Consider the following 20,295-nt stretch of genomic DNA (forward strand, 5'->3'; position numbering starts at 1 on the left):
ACACTTAGAACAACAGTTCTGATTTGATCGGATTTCAGAGTTAGTCTTATTACAATCACAGTCTTAACCAGAATTGGTAGCCCTTTGCTGAATATTTGCTTGGCTGTTTGCTTAGCTTACTACTGGCTTTTTCAGATTGTTAGCCCAACAAATTGTTGCACTTCTTAATGATAGTTCCACTTAACTGCTGAATCTCCTTGTTTTGCACTGCAGTCACCTAATTCTTAACAGCTAAGCTTTTCAGAGCATGACACAACGAATAATTCTCATCACAAAGAATATGGCAAATAATAAGCAACTTCTTAAGCTATTATTGTATGCTAAACTTTTCTTACTAAAGTATAGCTGCTCTTGATACAGAAAAATGAAGATGAAATATAATTCATTGTAACTGTTGCAATCCAAAGGAGAGAATGTTCAGTTTTCAGAATATATTCAGAATATGTCTGCTGAACAAACCTTTGCATTGGCGCAACAGGAAGGGCATCTGTTCCATTCAGTTCCCCAGACTCCACCCCGCAAGCGATTATGGGGTGCTAAAAGAAGATATGGTAAAGAGTTTACCATATCTGTTAAAAATGCTAGTTGTGGTGATAAGAACAAATATATTCACCAAGCCTGTGATGGCGAACTGATGGCAAACTTACCTCACTGCGCATGCGCATGCCTCATAGCTGATTTTTTTTTCCGGTTGGTTTGAGGCCTTTTTTGGCCTCCCAGAGGCTTGGAAAAAGCCACTGCAAGGCTTCTCAGGCTGAATTACCGGCCCTTTTTGTCACTTCAGGAAGTGATGAAATGGGCCTATAATTTGGCCTCGAGAAGCCTTGCAGAGGCTTTTTCCAAGCCTCTGGGAGGCCGAAAAAGGCCTCAAACCAGCCGAAAAATCAGCTGAGAGGCACAGTGCAGGTGTGGGGGTGGGGATTGCGCGGGCATACGCAGGGGATGTGGGGAGGGGCGCGCATTGCACTCTGGGTGCTGGCATGAGAGCATGAGCATGCTGGTGCGCTTGCAATTTTTGGCGCAGGAGCCCAAAAAGGTTAGCTACCACTGCACTAAGCCATGATCTTTTAAAAGAGAATAATTGTTGTATAATGACAGAGAGTGAGGTACATATTGTTGATATTCCTTTATTGGAAATCTAATGTCTGAAGCTTTATTCCAAATAATAGTCATTACTGTTGCACTAAATAGCATTTCAGTGACATTATGAATCTAAATTTCATTGAAAAATGAACTACTTTTGTATCTTCGGCAAATTGCTCTTATTTGTATATTATTAGATATACTTACATATATCTAGACAAATAGTAGCAAGTAAAAATTATGTGTAATCTAAAGTAATCTAAATATTTTCTGTGAAGGAGACAAAGGGAAAGGTAGAGACAGCTTGGGTATCATCCCTCCCTTGATAGGACCTGATGGTAAAGACTGCAACGACGACACCATTAAAGCCAACATCTTTAACACATTCTTCGGCTCAGTATTTGTAAACAGCAATGGATCATGCCCAGTATTTCCTAGCCGTACCACAGATAACAACAATGATCTAATACATATCGATTTCACAGGAGACAATGTCGAAAAATCACTACGCAATCTAAAACCATCTCTATCTATTGGACCGGATGGAATATGTGCCTACTTCTTAAGAAAGCTATCCACTGCCATAGCCAAACCTCTAAGCATAATCTTTGAAAAATCTTTCAGGACCAGCTCCTTGCCTAACCTATGGTCACAAGCCACAGTCATCCCCATCTTCAAAAGGGAGACCCAAGCCTAGTTGAAAATTACAGGCCAATCTCCTTATGCTGCGTCACCTGTAAAGTCATGGAATCAATTATTAACCAATCCATCATCCTCCACTTAGAGTCAAACAACCTACTCTCCAATAAACAATTTGGTTTCAGAAAAAAACTATCCTGTAATCTGCAACTCTTACACTGCAAAAACATATGGACGACACAACTCGACCAGGGCAAAGCAATTGACGCAATCTACATAGACTTCTGTAAAGCCTTTGATTCAGTGGTACACGACAAACTACTCCTAAAAATAAAATCCTATGGTATCTCTGGACAACTGAATAACTGGATAGAAGCATTCCTGTCAAACAGACAACAAATGGTCAAAATCGGGAGCGTTCTATCAAATCCAGTACCTGTCAATAGTGGTGTCCCCCAGGGCAGTGTTCTAGGACCAACTCTCTTCATACTCTACATAAACGACCTCTGTGATCATATTAAGAGCAATTGCGTTCTCTTCGCTGATGATGTAAAGCTGTTCAATACCACAGACAATACTGCTACCTTACAAAAAGATCTTGACTATGTATCTGAATGGTCAAACAAATGGCAACTTCAAATCTCAACAAATAAATGCTCTGTCTTACATATTGGCAAAAAAAAAATCAGAAAATAAAATACAAGCTGAATAGTCAAGATCTTGTTGATGACCCAAGCTCTGTAAAGGACCTTGGAATACTCACCTCTAATGATCTAAGTGCTAGAGCCCACTGCACTACATAGCCAAAAAGGCATTAAGAGTTGTTAACCTAATCCTACGAAGTTTTTTCTCTGGTAATATCACACTACTAACCAGAGCATACAAAACATTTGCTAGACCAATACTCGAATACAGTTCATCAGTCTGGAACCCTCATTACGTATCTGATATTAGCACAATTGAGAAAGTCCAGAAATATTTCACAAGAAGAGTTCTCCACTCTTCTACTCGTTGTAGAATACCTTATGCCACCAGACTTGAAATTCTAAAACTAGAAAACCTTGAATTACGCCGTCTTCGGTCGGACTTAAGCATGGTATATAAAATCATACATTGCAATGTCCTACCTGTCAATGAATACTTCAGCTTCAACCATAACAACACAAGAGCACACAATAGATACAAACTCAAAGTAAACCGCACCAAACTTGATTGCAGGAAATACGACTTCAGCAATAGAGTGGTCAATGTCTGGAATACTCTACCCGACTCTATAGTCTCTTCCCCAACCCCCAAAAACTTTAACCTTAGACTGTCTACTATTGACCTCACCCCTTTCCTAAGAGGCCTGTAGGGGCGTGCATAAGCGCACCATCGTGCCTACCGTCCCTGTCCTATTGTTTCTCTTATTCTTTTATTTTTCTTATATGTACCCATTTCATGTATTCACAACTATGTATACACTTATACTTATTATCTTGTAAACAATTGGCAAATCAAATCAAATAAATAAATAAATAAAAATAAATTGTTGATATTCCTTTATTGGAAATCTAATGTCTGAAGCTTTATTCCAAATAATAGTCATTACTGTTGCACTAAATAGCATTTCAGTGACATTATGAATCTAAATTTCATTGAAAAATGAACTACTTTTGTATCTTCGGCAAATTGCTCTTATTTGTACCTACTTACATATATCTAGACAAATGGTAGCAAGTAAAAATTATGTGTAATCTAAAGTAATCTAAATATTTTCTGTGAAGGAGACAAAGGGAAAGGTAGAGACAGCTTGGGTACTACAATGGAAGAGTTTTAATGTAAGTGAAGAAATTACCATTCTCTGTTGTCACTTGAAGTGATTACTGAAAACCAGGGTTTTTTGTGGATAAGTCTGACAGCAAACAAGATAAACCTTCCTATGGGACCTAATGAGGTTCAATATTACTTTATTTCAGCGTATGGGATAATTAATGCCCATCCATACAGAGAAGAAGTCACGAGACAAAGTTTTTTTTAGAGAAGATCAGGAAGAAGGTTGCTCTTTTTTAGTGAGAACTTAACAAAAAGGATTATAAGTATATCATAAAAGTACAATAAAAAATAACCCACAGTATAGCAAACAACAACCATTATACGTCAACATATAAATTTTAAGCCTTAAGTTTCAGAAAAATCCCATGTCAATAAATGTATAGTCCTGCTCACTTTAGAGTACATCAGAAGGACTGGATAGATGTTGAGGAAAATATTACATTCTGTCTGTGACTGTTCCTATTTTGCATTTTTCATGGGTGAACTTATCACATATAGTGGGTACTTAAGGGAATTCACTCAAGGAAAAAAACTGTAAAACATCTTTGGGGTATTACAATAAGAAGTTTGCCCAAATTGGTTTGTTTGTTTTCAACCTGTGAACTTTTGCCTTGAGCCAGTTTGATGCCTCCAGTTCCTTTGACTGCTATCTATGTTCCATGACTATTATGGCTTTGGCCTTTAACAGCTCATTTATCAGCATTTTCACAAGAGTTGTAAGTAATTCTCAGAGACAATCTGAATCATAGGGACCTTCAAAGTCTTCTAGTCCAATCTCTTGCCCTGATATCCATCTCAGACAATTGGAAACTCCAACAATGGAAAGCTCCCAGCACCAACAACTTAGAGCACCAACAACTCAGAGAGGCAAAGCTGTTTTAATAGTTCTCACAGAAACTCCTTCTTAATTTCTAGGTTGGATTTCACTATGACTAACTTCCTCCCATTGCTTCTTGTCCTATTCTCAGGTGCTGTGGAAAATAAATTAACTCTTCTCTGTGGCATCCCTTCATGTCTTAGAACTGTGATGGCGAACCTAAGGCACGCGTGCCGGCATGCTGCCAGGAAGAGCCCCACTGCACGTGCATGCCACTGCCCGACAGCTGATTGTCGGGTATCTGGCATGCATGCGCGGGGGGCAGGGGCGTGCGGGAGATGTGCGCGCATGCACAGAGATGCGCAGCGTGCAGGGGAGTTGCGCACATGCGCAGAGATGCACGCAGGATCACGCAGGCGCAGATGCGTGGCGCATGGGGGGTGTCTCACGCACATGCGCAGAGACTCGCTGCGGCTTTGCTCCGCATTTGGAAGGCTTCTCACTGGGTGGTCTAATGCATCAAGAAAGACACCAGGCTGGTTCTATCTCAGGTGAGCTGCCCCGAGCACGAGCTCGGGAAGCTCTTTTATTAAAAACACACAGTGATACGTCACAAGCAGTGAACTCTATCCAATCGTTATGTTACATGAGTAGAAATATTAGTGGACACATAGTAGCATCAAATCACAGTGTTAGATGGTCAGTTTAGTAGGTGCAAAGTAGCCAGTCAGCGTTTGCAGTCCAGTTATTAGCCCATGATGACGTGTTGTTGATTGATGTTTTTTGTTCCTGGTACGCTTTCAGCCTACGTGAGGCCTGGCCTGTACCGAAACTTTTGAAGCTGATTTATTACTGCACTCGCAGTGCGCATGGGGATCACACATGCATGCGCAGAGGCGCATGTCGCGCAGGGGGGGGATCACGCATTGCTTTCTGGGTGCTGGCACGTGGGCAAGTGTGCACACAATTTTCAGCACTTGAGCCGAAAAAAGTTAGCCACCACTGTCTTAGAACACTCTTTATTTTTGTTAAGCTAAACCAGAATTTCATTATAGGGGAAATGGGCAGAATAAAAATTTAATGAAACAAATAAAACTAGTTCCTTTAGCCATTCTTCATAGAGTTTAACCTACAGACTCCTTTGTAGCTCTTCTCTTTCTAGGGCCTCAGCATCTTTTTTTGGATTGTGACTAGAACTGAACACAGTATTTAGTGCAGTATAAAGCAGTATTATCACTTCCCTTCCCTATATTGATGCTATACTTTCCTCTTACGGACTACTGATATCAGCAGATCAGTGACTTTCTATCTCCAGTTCTTAAATACTTTAGATAGGGAAGAATAAGTAAGCAGTTAAACAGATAACAGTAAGTCAAGAGGATCTTGTTTGACCTTTTGCACTCAAAAGTTCATTAGAATGGTGAATATTTAGATATGCATTAACAGGATCGTACTAAGCTTATTATGGGATGGTACAAGTTACAGAGAAGCCATTGGGCAGGTACCAAAATATTAGTGATGTATCAAATTGCTGTAACCAATGAATGTAAGCCACCCAAAATCACCTCTAGGCAAGATGGGAAACATTCAAATCAAATAAATAAATCAAATAATCTGGATTAGCTGTTATTATTTGCTTGCATTTTATCCAGTGCTCCCTGGACATGTGAAACTTGCTTTTGATACAGGTTTAGATTTCTCAGCTTAGTCATCATTCTCTTTTTAAGTTCCAAATTAGGTTCTATCTAATTTGTTATCTCATTTTAAATCACAATTGTCTCTGCATAAGCTTGTTTTAACTAACTTAGCAGCAGTACTTGGATGCTTGTGTCTAAGCTTAATAAAAGAGTGCCAATTTGTTGTTAGCCGCAGTCAGAAGCTTGATAATGTTGTTTGTGCATTTGTGAAGTCAGTAATATTGTTGGCACAGTGATTAAAGTACAGTATGACTTTAGAGTCTGACTCTTCCCACCACGTGGAGTTTGATCCCGACGGGCTCAAGGTTGACTCAGAGTTCCATCCTTCTGAGGTCTGTAAAATGAGGACCCAGACTGTTGGGGGCAATGCACAAATAATGCTTCTACATTGTAAACTGCTCAGAGAGTGCTGTAAATCACTACATGGTGGAATACAGGCCTAAAATGCTGTTGCTGTGGTATTGCTATTTTTGTTTTTTAAGTCCTCATTCTTTTGCTGGATAAGCTTTGCAGCAGCTGAACAAATGGCAGAGATGATAAAACATCAGCCTGCAGTAAAAAAATAATAAAAATGGAGATCTCCAGAAGAAGAAAACTAAAATAGATGAAGTAAAAGCAGAAGAGCTAGTTAAAAATTTAAAGATGCTTTAGAGGCATCTCTTAACAACAGCTGCTACCTCTTTTTACAATATATTGTAAAAAAGGAGTGATGATACCTATTTGTCGTCAGTAACCATATATTTACTTAACAGATGTTTTTCAAAGTCAGGTAAATTAAGAGTGGAAAATACACTGTGGAAACTATATAAACATATTGTTTAATTATTAGATTATATTCTATTCAGTGTGCTACCGGTTCGGCCGAACCAGTAGTAAAAAAAGCCTCTGATGATCAGCTGAGAGCAGGAAGAAGAGAAAAATGCTGGATCGGCCCTCCCACATCCGCCCCTGCACTTTTCTCTTCTTTATCTCTCAGCTGATTGGTGCTGCAGGCCTCAGCTGGTGTGTGGAAATCTGCGTTCGCGCAGGGTCACCAAACCAGTAGTGGAACAGGTAGGATCCCACTGCTGATTGTATTCTCATATCTACTGTAAGTTTTTGAAAATAATTTTAATTTCTGCCTACTGATTTAGATTCTTAGAAAGTTCAGAACAAATAATGGAAGGATGCAGACAATTGGGAAGGTTAATATTGTGTACCAACAGTGTAGGACATGATTGTATTTCTCTATGAAGAATATATATTGCTGTTAAAGTATAAAACAGCTGGATTTCATGGAACATTTAACTTAGAAACTAACTTCAGTTTTAAGGCGCAAACACATAATATTATTTGAATTGCATTTTCAGAAATGAAATGATAATATTTTCATAATATTGTTGCAGTGTATCAGCATCTTGAATTAGGATAAGTGATTTATATTATAAATATACGTCCCTCCAAATGAGAAATAAGTTTGTTTCCTGGAATAAATAAAAATATATTAAGCCTAATATTGCTTTAATGAGGTCTGCATTCTATGAAACATTATTTTTTTTAAAAGTGTAGGATGTTCAAGGATAAAGAAAGCTTGAAACTCATTCTGAATGTTTTTCCCCGACTATAGAAACGCTCAAAGGGCCAGATTCTTTTTGACAAAGTATGTGAGCACCTGAACCTCCTGGAAAAAGATTATTTTGGACTCACTTACAGAGATATGGAAAATCAGAAGGTAAAATTAATCATTTATTGCAGGAATCATGAGATAGCATGGGGTCAAATATATTTAATCCAAGAATAAGGAGCTATAGAATGAAACCAGCGCTTTGCTTAACAGTAGTTATAGCTGAACTCCTATACTAATTTAAGTAATACCCTCTGAAATATTCAAAGCAATTATTACATCTAATTTTGATATTTTTGAGACTTAAGGAAAACACACTTTTAGTGTTATGTATGTATGTTCTTGGTGAAAGTTTTAAAAAAGGCATAGTCTTCCAGATAGTAACTGATTAGTATTCTATTTATGTAGCATCTCATTCATTGTTTTTTTTTTACTTCCCCCCCTCAACATTCCTATTACTTTGATAATTCTTCTAAGTTGGTCCTAACATTCATTATTGAAATATTTATGAGGGGAGCTTAAGAAAGAAACCTGAACCTGAAATACATTTACAGATGCCCAAACTTCTTGCAAACAATATTTGATTGAACATACAACTGCTTTTATTATAGTAGTTAAACTCAGAAAGTCCAAATTTAAATATTTAAATTATTTCTTTTCAGAATTGGTTGGATCCAGCTAAGGAAATTAAAAAGCAGATCCGAAGTAAGTTTTGGTCTACATTTTTAAAAATACCATTTAATAATAATTCAGTAATAATGAAGATGAAGGTTGTAGTGATGATGTATTAAACTTGTATGCTGTCAACAACTTTCAACAATTCAATCAGTAAAATTGAAGATAAAGATAAAAGATGGCAAGGGCAATGAAGCAAGCGGTCTCATTCTTTGAAACAACAGCAGAGTAAAAACTATTTTGGATCGTTGGGGGAACCTCATTCCAGAAAGCAGACATTGTTACAGAGATGTGTTTCCACGGTTCCAGTAGATGAGTCTATAAATTGAAGGAGACTGGTCTGCACAAACTGGCTGAGCGGATACTGAGGAAAACAATAGGTACCACAAAGAAGCAAGCCATGTGCCATTTAGATAACTAGGAATAATTTTAAAACCTTGCATAAAATATTTGAAAATATTTAATATGAGATATTATTAGCATAGATATTAGTTTAAGATTAGTACTGTATTGTGCATATGTGATGGTGGCAGTTGAAGAAAGAACTACAATATCAATTAAGTTCTAGAAAGATTATTATAATAGGTTTTATGGATCATGTCCCATTTTTGAAAGTTTATACAGTAATCCTCAGTTAAGCAACCATTCAAACTTACTATAGCATTGAAAAAGTAGTTTTACAGGTCCTCAAATTTGTATCTTTATGGTCACATAATTATCATTCGTTATTTCTGAGCTTCATAGCCAGCTTCTGACAAAGTCTGAACAACCTTGCAGTAAGTCACAGATCACAGTCATCTAATGTTGCATTTAATGACTATGGGTGATTTGCTTAATAACAGCAGCAGAAATGATGTAAGTTCAGCACGATCATGTGATGTTTCATTTAATAACCATGTCTTGCTTGGTGACAAGCTGTCAGTCCCAATTGTACTCATTAAGTGAGGACCACCTGTACAATATAAATAACACAATTTTTAAGGTGCTGTAAAATTTATTTTTGTTGCAAAAAATTAGTATAACACTTACGGTGCTATATGTAGGAACTTGTGTAGAAACCAAGGAGGAGCGTCCTTGTAATTAAGCCCAGCCTATCTTAGGAGAGACTGAAGCACCTCCCACTACTGGATGCTCTGAACAGCTCAGTAGAGAAACAAAGTTATATGTAGTGGAATAGAAACAATGTGTTGCTATATCTTTACAGTATGTGCACTTAATATGTGATTTAACTCTACCTTTGGGTTTGTTTATTTGGAAACGGGATTTTTTTAAATGCCGAAGATGTGATTGTTGTTTCAGTATCATGTAAAGGAAATGCTAATACTTATAGGTGATCTACAGCCATTTGTTCAATGAACTTAAAACTGGGCTGAACAAATAGCATTTATGACCAGTCCTTGGAATTCTGGACATCCCAGCATCCCCACAGCCATGTCCTCGCAATCTGGATGCTTGGCAATCTGTTCACACTTACAGCCAGTTGCCAAGTGCCCCTGCCATCACATGATAACCATTTGCAACCTTCCAAAAATGGGGAAAGATTGGAGGGAGTGTGCCCAGGGAGGAGAGAAGCATTAGATCCTAACCTGACAGCATGGTCTGTGCATACAAAAGTCTTGCTGCTGTTATCATACACAATATAATAGCAAAGTCCCATTTTTTTCAAGGTATTTGTCCATCAAACCTAAAAGAAAATTATATTTTTTAGTGTCTTGCAACAATTTATATTTAATTCTTGGTGTTTTCCCTTGCCATGCAACAAACTTAGAAATATCTTTTTGCCATTGTTTAAATGGTTTATCAGTCAATACCAGTATTGTCTGAAATAAAATTAACATCCTAGGTAAATCATTAATCATTACCCATTAATGATAAGTTTGTCCCACTTCAATAAATCCTTTCTGTTATCATTCCATAACTTAATATAATTCTGAAACAACATACAATTTATATAGTCTGTGGAATCACCAGATATTTAACTTGGGTCTCAATTTTGAAACCAATTTTTTTTCATCAAAGTCCATTGGTCATTTAAAGTTTATTATCTAGAAGTCAATTAAAAATTTCTCATCAGAAAGGTTGAATTGTACCATTAAAGAGACTTTTATATGTTTTCTTGTATTTTCCATCTAAACATTGTTATTTGTGAAGATGATCTATCAAGATTAAACAAGGGACTTTATATATACAGTTACCCTGCCATTAATACTTGTGATTTAAGATTTTATTTATGAATGTAAAAGAATTTTAAAACAGAGTAATATCTAGGTTGTCAAGTGAAAGAGGAAACATTTTCTATGTTTGAATACTGTCCAGATATAAGCATCAATGTTTATCTCAGTAAGTTAGTTATCTTCAGGTAGAATTCAACTTTTGAGGCCTGCAGGGATAAATATTTGCTATCTTGATTTGTCTCCATTGGTACAATATGCATAAACAAGTGCATTTTGCAGTAAGCATTACCTATCAGAAATTAAATTAAAATTTCTGTTTTCATACAGGCTTACATGATGAAACTAGCAATACTTTTAAAATGTTAAGATTTCTATAAAGAAAAAGCTTCTGTGAGAAATAAAGTAATTATTTTGTTGGCATGACAAAAGCTACAGAGATATATTAAAACTTTATGAGTTTATTGATTTAAAAAACCCCCGCTGACAAGCCACATAAGTCTGCTTGGTGGGCAGCACAGGGTACAGGCCTGATTTAAAGGATGGAATCTCTGTACAGAGAAAATATATGTTGCTCTTTCAGAATCCGTAAGGCCTGTTCCATGAAGCATAACAATTTTCAGGCTGTCTGAAAATTGGCTAGCACCTAGGCTAATGGTGCTCTGCCCCTTTAAGACCTGCACCTAGTCAACTCAGTTGCCCAGCAGCTATAAAAGGAAAGCAGAAATAAACTGGGTGTGTTGTGGTGGAATGGTTTGTGTGTTGGTCATATTATGGTAAGGGAGATAATTTCTGTGACTCTGAAAATAAAGAATTGGAAGCAGCCTGGACCTAAGAGCAGGAATAGTCTACTACTAATATTAGGAGCAGTGATAGACCTGGGAAGAGTGTGGAAAGGAACTGGGACTACTACCCGTTGGGTCTGCTTGTATGTGGGTTTCCTAGAGGCCAAGGAGGCTAGTGTGGTTTTTCTGGGGGTTTGGGAGCCCACTGAATTTGTATATAGCTAAAGGAACCTGTGACAAAAGGCTTTAATAATAGAACCTGACTTACTTTCAACATCTATATCTATCATTGCATATACAGTTAAACTAGAGTGCAGCAAACAGAGAAAGTATTAAAATGTGATTAAAAGGCTTACTGATTGATGCTGTCAGAGCAGTACTTTCAGAATAAAATCCGAGGTCATACAACAGCTTTAAACAAAACAAAGCTGATATGCTGTATTTTGTAATTGGTAAAACAATGTGTGTTGCCATTCAAACTACCCTTTCAAGACCATGCACAAGAATACATAAAACCATCTAGGCCAACATCCGAAAACAACCAGTGCTTCTAAAGTACAAAATACTTGGTTTTAAGAAGACAGTTTTGGGCATTTCAGCAATTCTTACAAATAGCAATCTAGCTTTTGTACAAAATTTGACTTTTGCCATCTTGCTGGAATAAAATAGCTATTGGTTTTTCAAATGCAGTGAAGGAACTAAATCATCACTTAGTGACTGTTCTATACTATAGACATTGTGACCAATTTGGCTCAATTTTTGTACCTTGCAGTTCCTTGTGTATACATATGAATGATAAATTAATGAGTCAGAGGAGAAATCTTTAAAAGCTCAAAATTTAGTTCATACAGGCTAACATTATTTATGAAGTTCCGATTTTATGCTATTGAGAGCTTTCAACGTAGAAAAGAGCTCTTTATAAAATAATCACTGGATTCCATCCATATTTCAAATCATTTGAAGCTTTTCAAGGGACATTCCACATAGACTTTATTATGATAACCTTACTTGGAAGTCATTAGATCACAAATAACAAAGGACAGACCAAGAAAAAAGTAGGAAATAGTTGGCAAAATGAAACTGTTAAAAATCACCACATGAAATGTAAACGTTCAAACCACTTATGATATACAAAGTATTCTTATCCCATCAAGCATGCCCAATAACATCTCTTCTTTTTCTTTACAATTTCATTTATGCTAAAGTAGCATAAAGATGCTGATGGATGGTGTTTGTGTGTGTGTGTATGTGTGTATAGTTTCACTGGATTACGGATGTAGATTTTGAAGCTCTGCTGAATAAAACTCTCAGAAATATCATGGAAATGGCTCTAAGAATTTTAAAGAACAGGAGAAACAAGCATCAGGGTTAAAAGTAACAACAATATCTACCTCAGTAAATACGGTAATTATAGTGAGTGCAGAAGACAAAGAATCCCACTAATATTTTGTTGTATTTTAGGTGGTGCTTGGCATTTCTCGTTCAATGTTAAATTCTACCCTCCAGATCCTGCCCAACTTTCTGAAGATATTACAAGGTAGTTTATGCATTATCACTGAACAGAAATTATTTCTAAAAAAATCATTATAGCCATAATTTGCTTATTAACAAATTGTTGCCATAAGGTCAGCTGATTTCAATCATTGCAGTATAAGGTTTCCTGCCTTGAGCAAATGGTTGGAATATATGACTTGAACATACCTTTCAACTCTGTTATTCTGCTATTGAGCTGATAATAAGTAATGGAAAAGCTTTCATACTTATTAGGATGTTGTTACTTCATCTAACATTCTCTCCTGAATGAGGTTGAAATTTAGCCTCATTTCTAGGGGCTTATCTTAGAGTCACTCAAATTTATTCTTATTGCAGAGTTCAGGAATTGCAAAGATCAGTTTTTGAGGCTTGATAACATTTTAAAATGTAGATTTCTCTTCTTCCTCATCCCATATATATTTTTAAAAAATACAATTCCAATATTTCTTGTTAATGAGTGCTTCCTAGCGTAGTGTATGTAGAAACCCAACTTGTTGTTTTAACCCTTTACATGGGGAATTATTGGGAGATATATTAAAGAGCTTATGGTAAGTTTCATTATTTTATTTATTTATATCCCATCTTTATTATTTTTATAAATAAGTCAGGGCAGTGAATATACCTAATAGTCCAGCCTGAGTTGAACTGAAAGAGACTGGCCCAAAGTCACAGAACTGGGTTTTCATGCATAAGTTTGGACTAGACTCACATTTTCTTAGCTTCTAGACTGGTGCCTTAACCATTGGCTCCATCTCTCTTTCATTATCTAGGTTTTTATAACGGAGAACTCTTTATTGCAAAAATTTCTCAAAAATATTCAGTTGAATAAATTCAGAATAGATCATTGTTGAAATTAATAGATGAAATTGTTTGCAAGCAATTGTTAATTTAGTTAATAATAGCTTAAAAAATAGAAATTGTCACTAGATCTTGCTGTGCCTTGCCAATAAAACTGTTGCTGCAAACAGCATTTTAGCAATTGTGCATGTTTTTGGATACAGGGCAATTATTTTAGTTTCCAGATTGTGTGTATGTATCCATGGGTTATAAAGTGCTTTCGTCCCCCCAATATTCCTTCTTGCTGTTTTTTATGTCCACTATTGAAAATAGCAATGTGTTTTGTATAAATTGTATATTTGCTTATGAATCAGTGTATTTTTTAATGCTTCTGCTTAAATAGAGAAATGTTAATACACTTTTTAAAATATAAATTTGTTGCAGGTATTATCTCTGCTTGCAGCTGCGAGATGACATTGTGTCTGGACGATTGCCATGTTCTTTTGTCACACTTGCACTATTAGGCTCCTATACAGTGCAGTCAGAGCTTGGAGATTATGATCCTGATGAATACGGGAGTGACTATGTCAGTGAATTCCGCTTTGCACCAAATCATACTAAAGAACTGGAAGATAAAGTAATAGAGCTTCATAAAAGCCACAGGTGAGACATGCAGAGGGAAACCATGTTTATAAATAATGGTTCTATGGAACATCCTGGTCTGCTTTGCTGTGCAAGTTGTCTTGACTCTAGTCATTCAAGTGCCTTAGTTTTAAAAACCAAAACAGTCTGCCTTAATACCACCATTTAAAGCAAATCCCTTTGATACAACAAATTGCATAGCTTTTAACAAAAGTGCCAACTCATCGACTTTGGCATATGCAAAGGAGAATCTACATTTTGAAGAATTTTTCCCCCCGCATGAAACAACTTCACTTTCACTTGTTCTTATGTGGGTTTTTTCATATTGATTAACTTTAGGGGAATGACACCTGCAGAAGCAGAAATGCACTTTCTGGAAAATGCCAAAAAACTGTCCATGTATGGAGTAGATCTACATCATGCCAAGGTACATATTGTATTCAGCAGTCTAATAATTCAACTTCTGTATAAGTCACAGATAGTTCTTAGCAATCATCGATAGACCTTCTCTAAGGTGTTCTGCCCAGTTGGGCCCTTAAAATGGTGTACTTACTACCACTGTAATTGTGTCCATTCACCTTGTTTTTAGTTACCATCTTCTTGTTGCTTCTATCTTTTCCAGCATTACTAATTTCTTCAGGGAGCTGTCTCTTTGCGTAATGAGTCTTACATGAGTTTGACCGAGTATTTAAACAGAACTCAAATAAGAATAATGATACCATAAACAAAGCAAAACATTAATCAATTATAAGTTAAAAATCACAAAAACAAGTCTTGGTAACACATTCTTCCCTTCCATTTTTCCACCAATGCTAACCACTACCTAAAAATTTATATTGTATTTTGCACTTTAAAATAGTACTATTGAGCCTTGACTTTTATACCTTGAATGAGAAATCTGATTGATTTAGCAATAACAATAGCACTTAGAATTATATACCGCTTCTTGGTGCTTTACAGCACTCTAAGTGGTTTACAGAGTCAGCATATTTTCCCCAACATTCTAGGTCACCACAGCCAATTTTCAGGCCTAAAACAGGATTAGAGCTCACAGTCTCCTGGGTTAGTTTGATGTCTTAACTACTGGACCAAACTGGCTATTTTTTGTCAATTTATAATTGCTTAAGAAGTTTAAAAAGTGTTGGATCATATCAGTATTCCAGTATCATTCTGAATAAAATATTTTCTAAAATGAGCTAGGTGCATAATAGATTTCAAAAGGTCTTCAGACAGTATGCAGGCAAATACATACATTAAGAGTGAAAAAAAATCTTAACTTTTATCTTTTGTTAATTGTCTTTAACAAATATAAGTTAAATAGGCATCTTTGGGCAAATAACTATCCAGCAAAAATTTTGGCCACTTCGGCTATCAAAAAATTCTGAAAGTAATGCAATTAGGTCTTTCTAAAGAACACGAACATCAAAATTGGGATCATTGAGGCCCGCATGATAGTCTAAAGACATAATTAAACGTAAGAATTATATTGAAAATTTGTTTTCTTTTTCAAAGGGATATTAAAATAACAGTTTCGGTCCCCTCTCTTCCAAGTATACAGTAGTTTACTAGCTAATAACCAAAAGGAAGTAGCAGTTGGAAAGAAGCAGGAAAACAATTAATTGTATATAATTTAAATATTTGTTACTACATATTATACATTTAATAATTATCTTTTTCCCCTAGGAAGGGTTTCGTACATACCATTTATCATATAAACAAATTGTGATTTCTTCATTAAACATAGAGATGTTTAATGTTTCCTCTGGGAATTCTCTATATGTTTTTGACTACATGCTAAATTAAGAATGTGGTATTTAATTTACACAGTCTCATAGGATATCAATAAACTTTATTCTATCTAGCTGATGATATAGATAGCAAAGAATTGTATAACATTTTAGTTAATTTTGTTTTCTTATGTGTTTTCTTAAAATTATGAAAGGGATAAAAATGAAATATCATAGCTGATAAATAACTCTTGGAATTGATGTTAGATTTTAAAAAATTGTTTTTCAGGATTCTGAAGGAGTTGAAATCATGTTAGGTGTTTGTGCAAGTGGTCTCTTGATTTATCGAGACAGACTCAGAATAAACAGATTTGCTTGGCCTAAGGTTCTCAAAATTTCATATAAGAGGAATAACTTCTACATCAAAATTCGACCAGGGGAAGTAAGTAAAATTGAATGAAATTGTTTGTTATGTTTGTCTTGTTTTACGTTTTTATTTATCAAAATATAGTTTATCAAAATATAAAATACAAAGAGAAATTTTAAAAAAACTAATAGAAAACTAGGAGGAGGAAGAGGGAAAAGGAAAAGGAAAGAAAAAGGCACTAACTTCCAATTTTCTTTAGCACAGAAAATAACAACATTATAACCTCAACTTTTTACTTGTATATAACAGTATATATATACTAGCTATTTCTGTAACAACAAACCTATATGTAATTAGTACAATCAAAATCAAGGTTTCTTTTTTTTTTCATTGCAAACACGGGAAGCAATTTCTAAATAGAAACAAGGTTAAATATATTCTCTTCTTTAGATAAAAGAATCAATTGGACTATCTCTGCTGCTTCTTGCTGTGGGGAATAATATATGCTTTTGTTTACTCATTAATCTTTATCACAATTTATATTAAGAGAATCCACTATATAAATTGCAATATTTTAATCCTAAATGGAGAAAATGCTTTTTCTAGTTGTGATATTTTACTCACAATAAAAATACTCAAATATTATATATAAAGGAGGGGAAACCCCTTCATTTTAATACAAAACTTACATTAGCACTTTGTCATGTTTCATATGTCTACATATTGAATTGTCAGTCCTGAAGCAGACCTGACCGAAAACTTCGTGGAAGCTTCAGTGTTACCACTGAAGAATAGGGAGGGGGGATTGTAGGTCGCTGGGATTTTGTAGCCAAAACAAAATACTTTTTCTTGGGAACCAAGGACATTCTCACACCTGGTCAGAGGAAGGAGTGATGTCACCAGGCAACCAGACAGCGGTGTGTTTGGACCATGTGACTGATTGTTTTGAGAAAGTGACAAACTATTACTTTTAATTAGATAAAAACTGGGAATCTTCAGTCAGTTTTCACCAGATCTGTGCCAATATGATATATCCAATAAAGCTATTTTTTGTTAATTGTGTTCACATTTACACACCTACCTACTTCGGAGTTTTGCTTACTGTGGGTCTATTACTTGGAACCCTGACATTAAACTGACCTTTGACATGAATTTTACTTTAGAAATTAATGCAGTGTAATGTATTTATATATTAGGCTAATAGGTTCAGCCTTGAAATATTTTGAAACTTGACTTTTCAGCTTCTCCCTTTCCCTGTTTACTTGTGTTGTAATTATTTTCTGTTTTCTGCAAGGAGAAAAAACAAGAATTTGTAATATAATATCGAACACACTGTATTATCTGTTGTTGGCTTTTCTGGTATTAATTTAAATGTTGTTATTTTTGTTTATTGTGGCAGTGCAATGCTTATAAACCATATTGCCATATTGAATTTATAGCAATAAATTCTTGTTTCTCCCAGTGGAAATCATTTCTCGATCACTTTATTTGGGTTGATATAATGGAAAATAGGGAGAACACCAGTGAGAATCTATTGTATAGTAGAAAGCTAAACCTCTAACTTCCTTTAGAGAGACAGCTTATGTGGAGAATGTATTTATTTAAGTAATTTAAATGGTTGCCCTTCTCATAATAGCAATTACAAAGATTAAAATCAACAGTTACAAACTGTGACCCAATATGCCTGAGGTAAACACTGCGTCCTAAGCATAAAACTATATTAACAGCAGAACTTAACTGACCTCCAGTTTAAACTTCCAGGGAAACATTAATGATACCTGGGAATGAACTTGAGAGACAGGAGAAAGACCTGTAGATTAGATAGACTAGATGATCAGATAAGACGCAGTGTAGCCCACAGAAGCTGGACACTAGAGGAAACTGAAGATTTTAGATAGAGGGGGAAGAAAGTGAGCCTATAAAATGCAAATGTGGTAATAATAAAAATATTGAAGGATATTTTTGCAAAATAGAGTCAATAGTAATAATGATGTCTTTCTTTGGTAGACTATGTCTAAAAGATGTTATTGAAGAAATGAAAGATACAGAGTAAATTTTATTTGGTAAGATAGAGTTGATATCAAAAATAGATTTACAACTGATAGGCCAAGGCAATGATTTGGGAAATGATGTTTCAGTGGATTTACAAAAGAAATTGTCTGATGTTTTAAAATTCAAAAAGGAAACACAAATAATAAATCAATAGAATGACCTGAACATTTTTTTTCTTACTGGATTTACAAAAGAGGCTTGTTAAAGTATTGAAGAATGTTGTGTGATAGGACTAAAAAGAAATGAAGTGAAATCAAAACCTACAGTATTTGATTGATCTAAAGATTAAGATTGTTAAAAGTAGAAGGAAGAAACATACGGTAAAGTCGCTTTATTTGACCAAGGTTAAAACAAAATATGTTGATATATTTGTCAACCTGGATTTTTTTCTTATTTTCTAGTTTGAGCAATTTGAAAGTACAATTGGATTTAAACTACCAAATCATCGTGCTGCAAAACGTCTATGGAAAGTATGTGTTGAACATCATACATTTTTCAGGTACGTAGTTCTTTTTAAAGGATTATTTCAAAGTTCATCACAATGAAATAAGAATAAATTGGACAAAGGTATACAAACAGATATAACATTCTTCTTGACCTCTGATCATGGCTGCCCACTTAAAAATATAATAGACACCAGACCTCTTCACAAAATGTTAATAAATTCTCAAAACTATAATTGAAAGCCATGTTAGTAAATATCTCTTCTCTTTTTGATACCCAGTAAAATTATAATACAGATTTTGAATATATAGAAAAACCCCATATTTTGGATGTGGTGCACATTCATGTATCAAGTTACACTCCAGGATGGAGTTATTCTAGGCATTGAAGCATACTCTCATTCTTCCATTGAAGAGATCAAACAACCTTTCCAGTAAAAAGCATGTGATAACAAATTCATGGATTTGATGGCCCTGGACCTATCCCAGGTCATCCATTGCCTACCTGGGAAAGTGGACACATCACTGAAATGATCTTGTCACAGCACTGGCAATGTGATCTTGTGGAGGATGTATCATTATAACCTCTGTCATGGTCAGATCATGCCCTGCTGTCCTTGAGATTTTCCAATGCTTCCCTCTCGGTGACTCATTCAAGTTCTAGAGAGAGCTGGAGGACGACCCAGGAGCTCTGCTGCATGGTCCTGTGGAGGCTCTGACCACAGTCTGGAACCAGAAGGTGGCCAGAACCCTGGACAGTAGCATGTCTGTTCCCATCACTCCCAATGCTCCTTGTGATTCATGGAGGAATTGAGGGTGTTGAAAAGGGCCAAGGGACTGCGAGACAACCACTGGAGGAAAGCAAACAAATCTGTCTGATTACATTAATGCCTATCTCGTGGCAGTAAGAGCAGTGAAATGCAAGTATTTATCTGCTCTTACTGTATCTGCAGAGTGCCAGCTAGTAGCTCTGTTTACAGTCATCCAGTCCCTCCCTAGGGAAGGAAGACTCATAAGAACATTTACAGGACCATGTGGGACAATTTGTCAAGCACTTGAATGGATAAAATCATTTGGAATCCAAGTGTGGAGTAGGTTCCTCGCCCAGGGACAGGGGATTTACCCAGTTATCTAGAAGCAGTTTCACTCCTTTGAAGTAGTCAGGATCATAGGTCTGTTAGTGCAGCTTCTTTATTAGATTCTTTTGCCCTTCCTAATTAATATAAGCCTCCAGGAGGGTGACTTGCAAGTGAGTCCAGGCAGTCATTAATACATTGCTGCAGGAGGGTTGTTCCATTTAAGGAAGCTTTAATTCATCCCTTCCTTAATCTGGATCGCACAGGTTTGGGACGCATTCTGTAAGTTAGCCCATTGAAGGTATCTTGGTTCAAACAGGTGCATTGTTTTACCCAGTTAAGGGTTATAGGAAAGAGAGTTTTAGTACTATATAAATTTAATCTTGCAAGCTA

General features: G+C 35.8%; 1 protein-coding gene across 39 annotated transcripts in view; it reads left to right on the top strand.

Annotated features, from left to right (window-relative positions):
• EPB41L3 (erythrocyte membrane protein band 4.1 like 3) overlaps positions 1–20,295 on the top strand; it is a 142,308-nt gene that overhangs the window by 91,254 nt on the left and 30,759 nt on the right. For all 39 annotated transcript variants that reach the window (XM_087961596.1, XM_087961578.1, XM_026671897.2 and 36 more), the window contains 7 exons: positions 7,658–7,762; positions 8,317–8,359; positions 12,747–12,822; positions 14,040–14,258; positions 14,577–14,664; positions 16,254–16,406; positions 18,785–18,882. In XM_087961596.1, coding sequence (XP_087817722.1) covers positions 7,658–7,762; positions 8,317–8,359; positions 12,747–12,822; positions 14,040–14,258; positions 14,577–14,664; positions 16,254–16,406; positions 18,785–18,882 — 782 coding nt within the window. The remainder of the gene's footprint in view (positions 1–7,657; positions 7,763–8,316; positions 8,360–12,746; positions 12,823–14,039; positions 14,259–14,576; positions 14,665–16,253; positions 16,407–18,784; positions 18,883–20,295) is intronic.

Source organism: Notechis scutatus, chromosome 3 (assembly GCF_049901735.1).
Source record: "Notechis scutatus isolate UNSWTSFEM ecotype Mainland chromosome 3, rNotScu1.2, whole genome shotgun sequence".
Classification (NCBI taxonomy): domain Eukaryota; kingdom Metazoa; phylum Chordata; class Lepidosauria; order Squamata; family Elapidae; genus Notechis; species Notechis scutatus.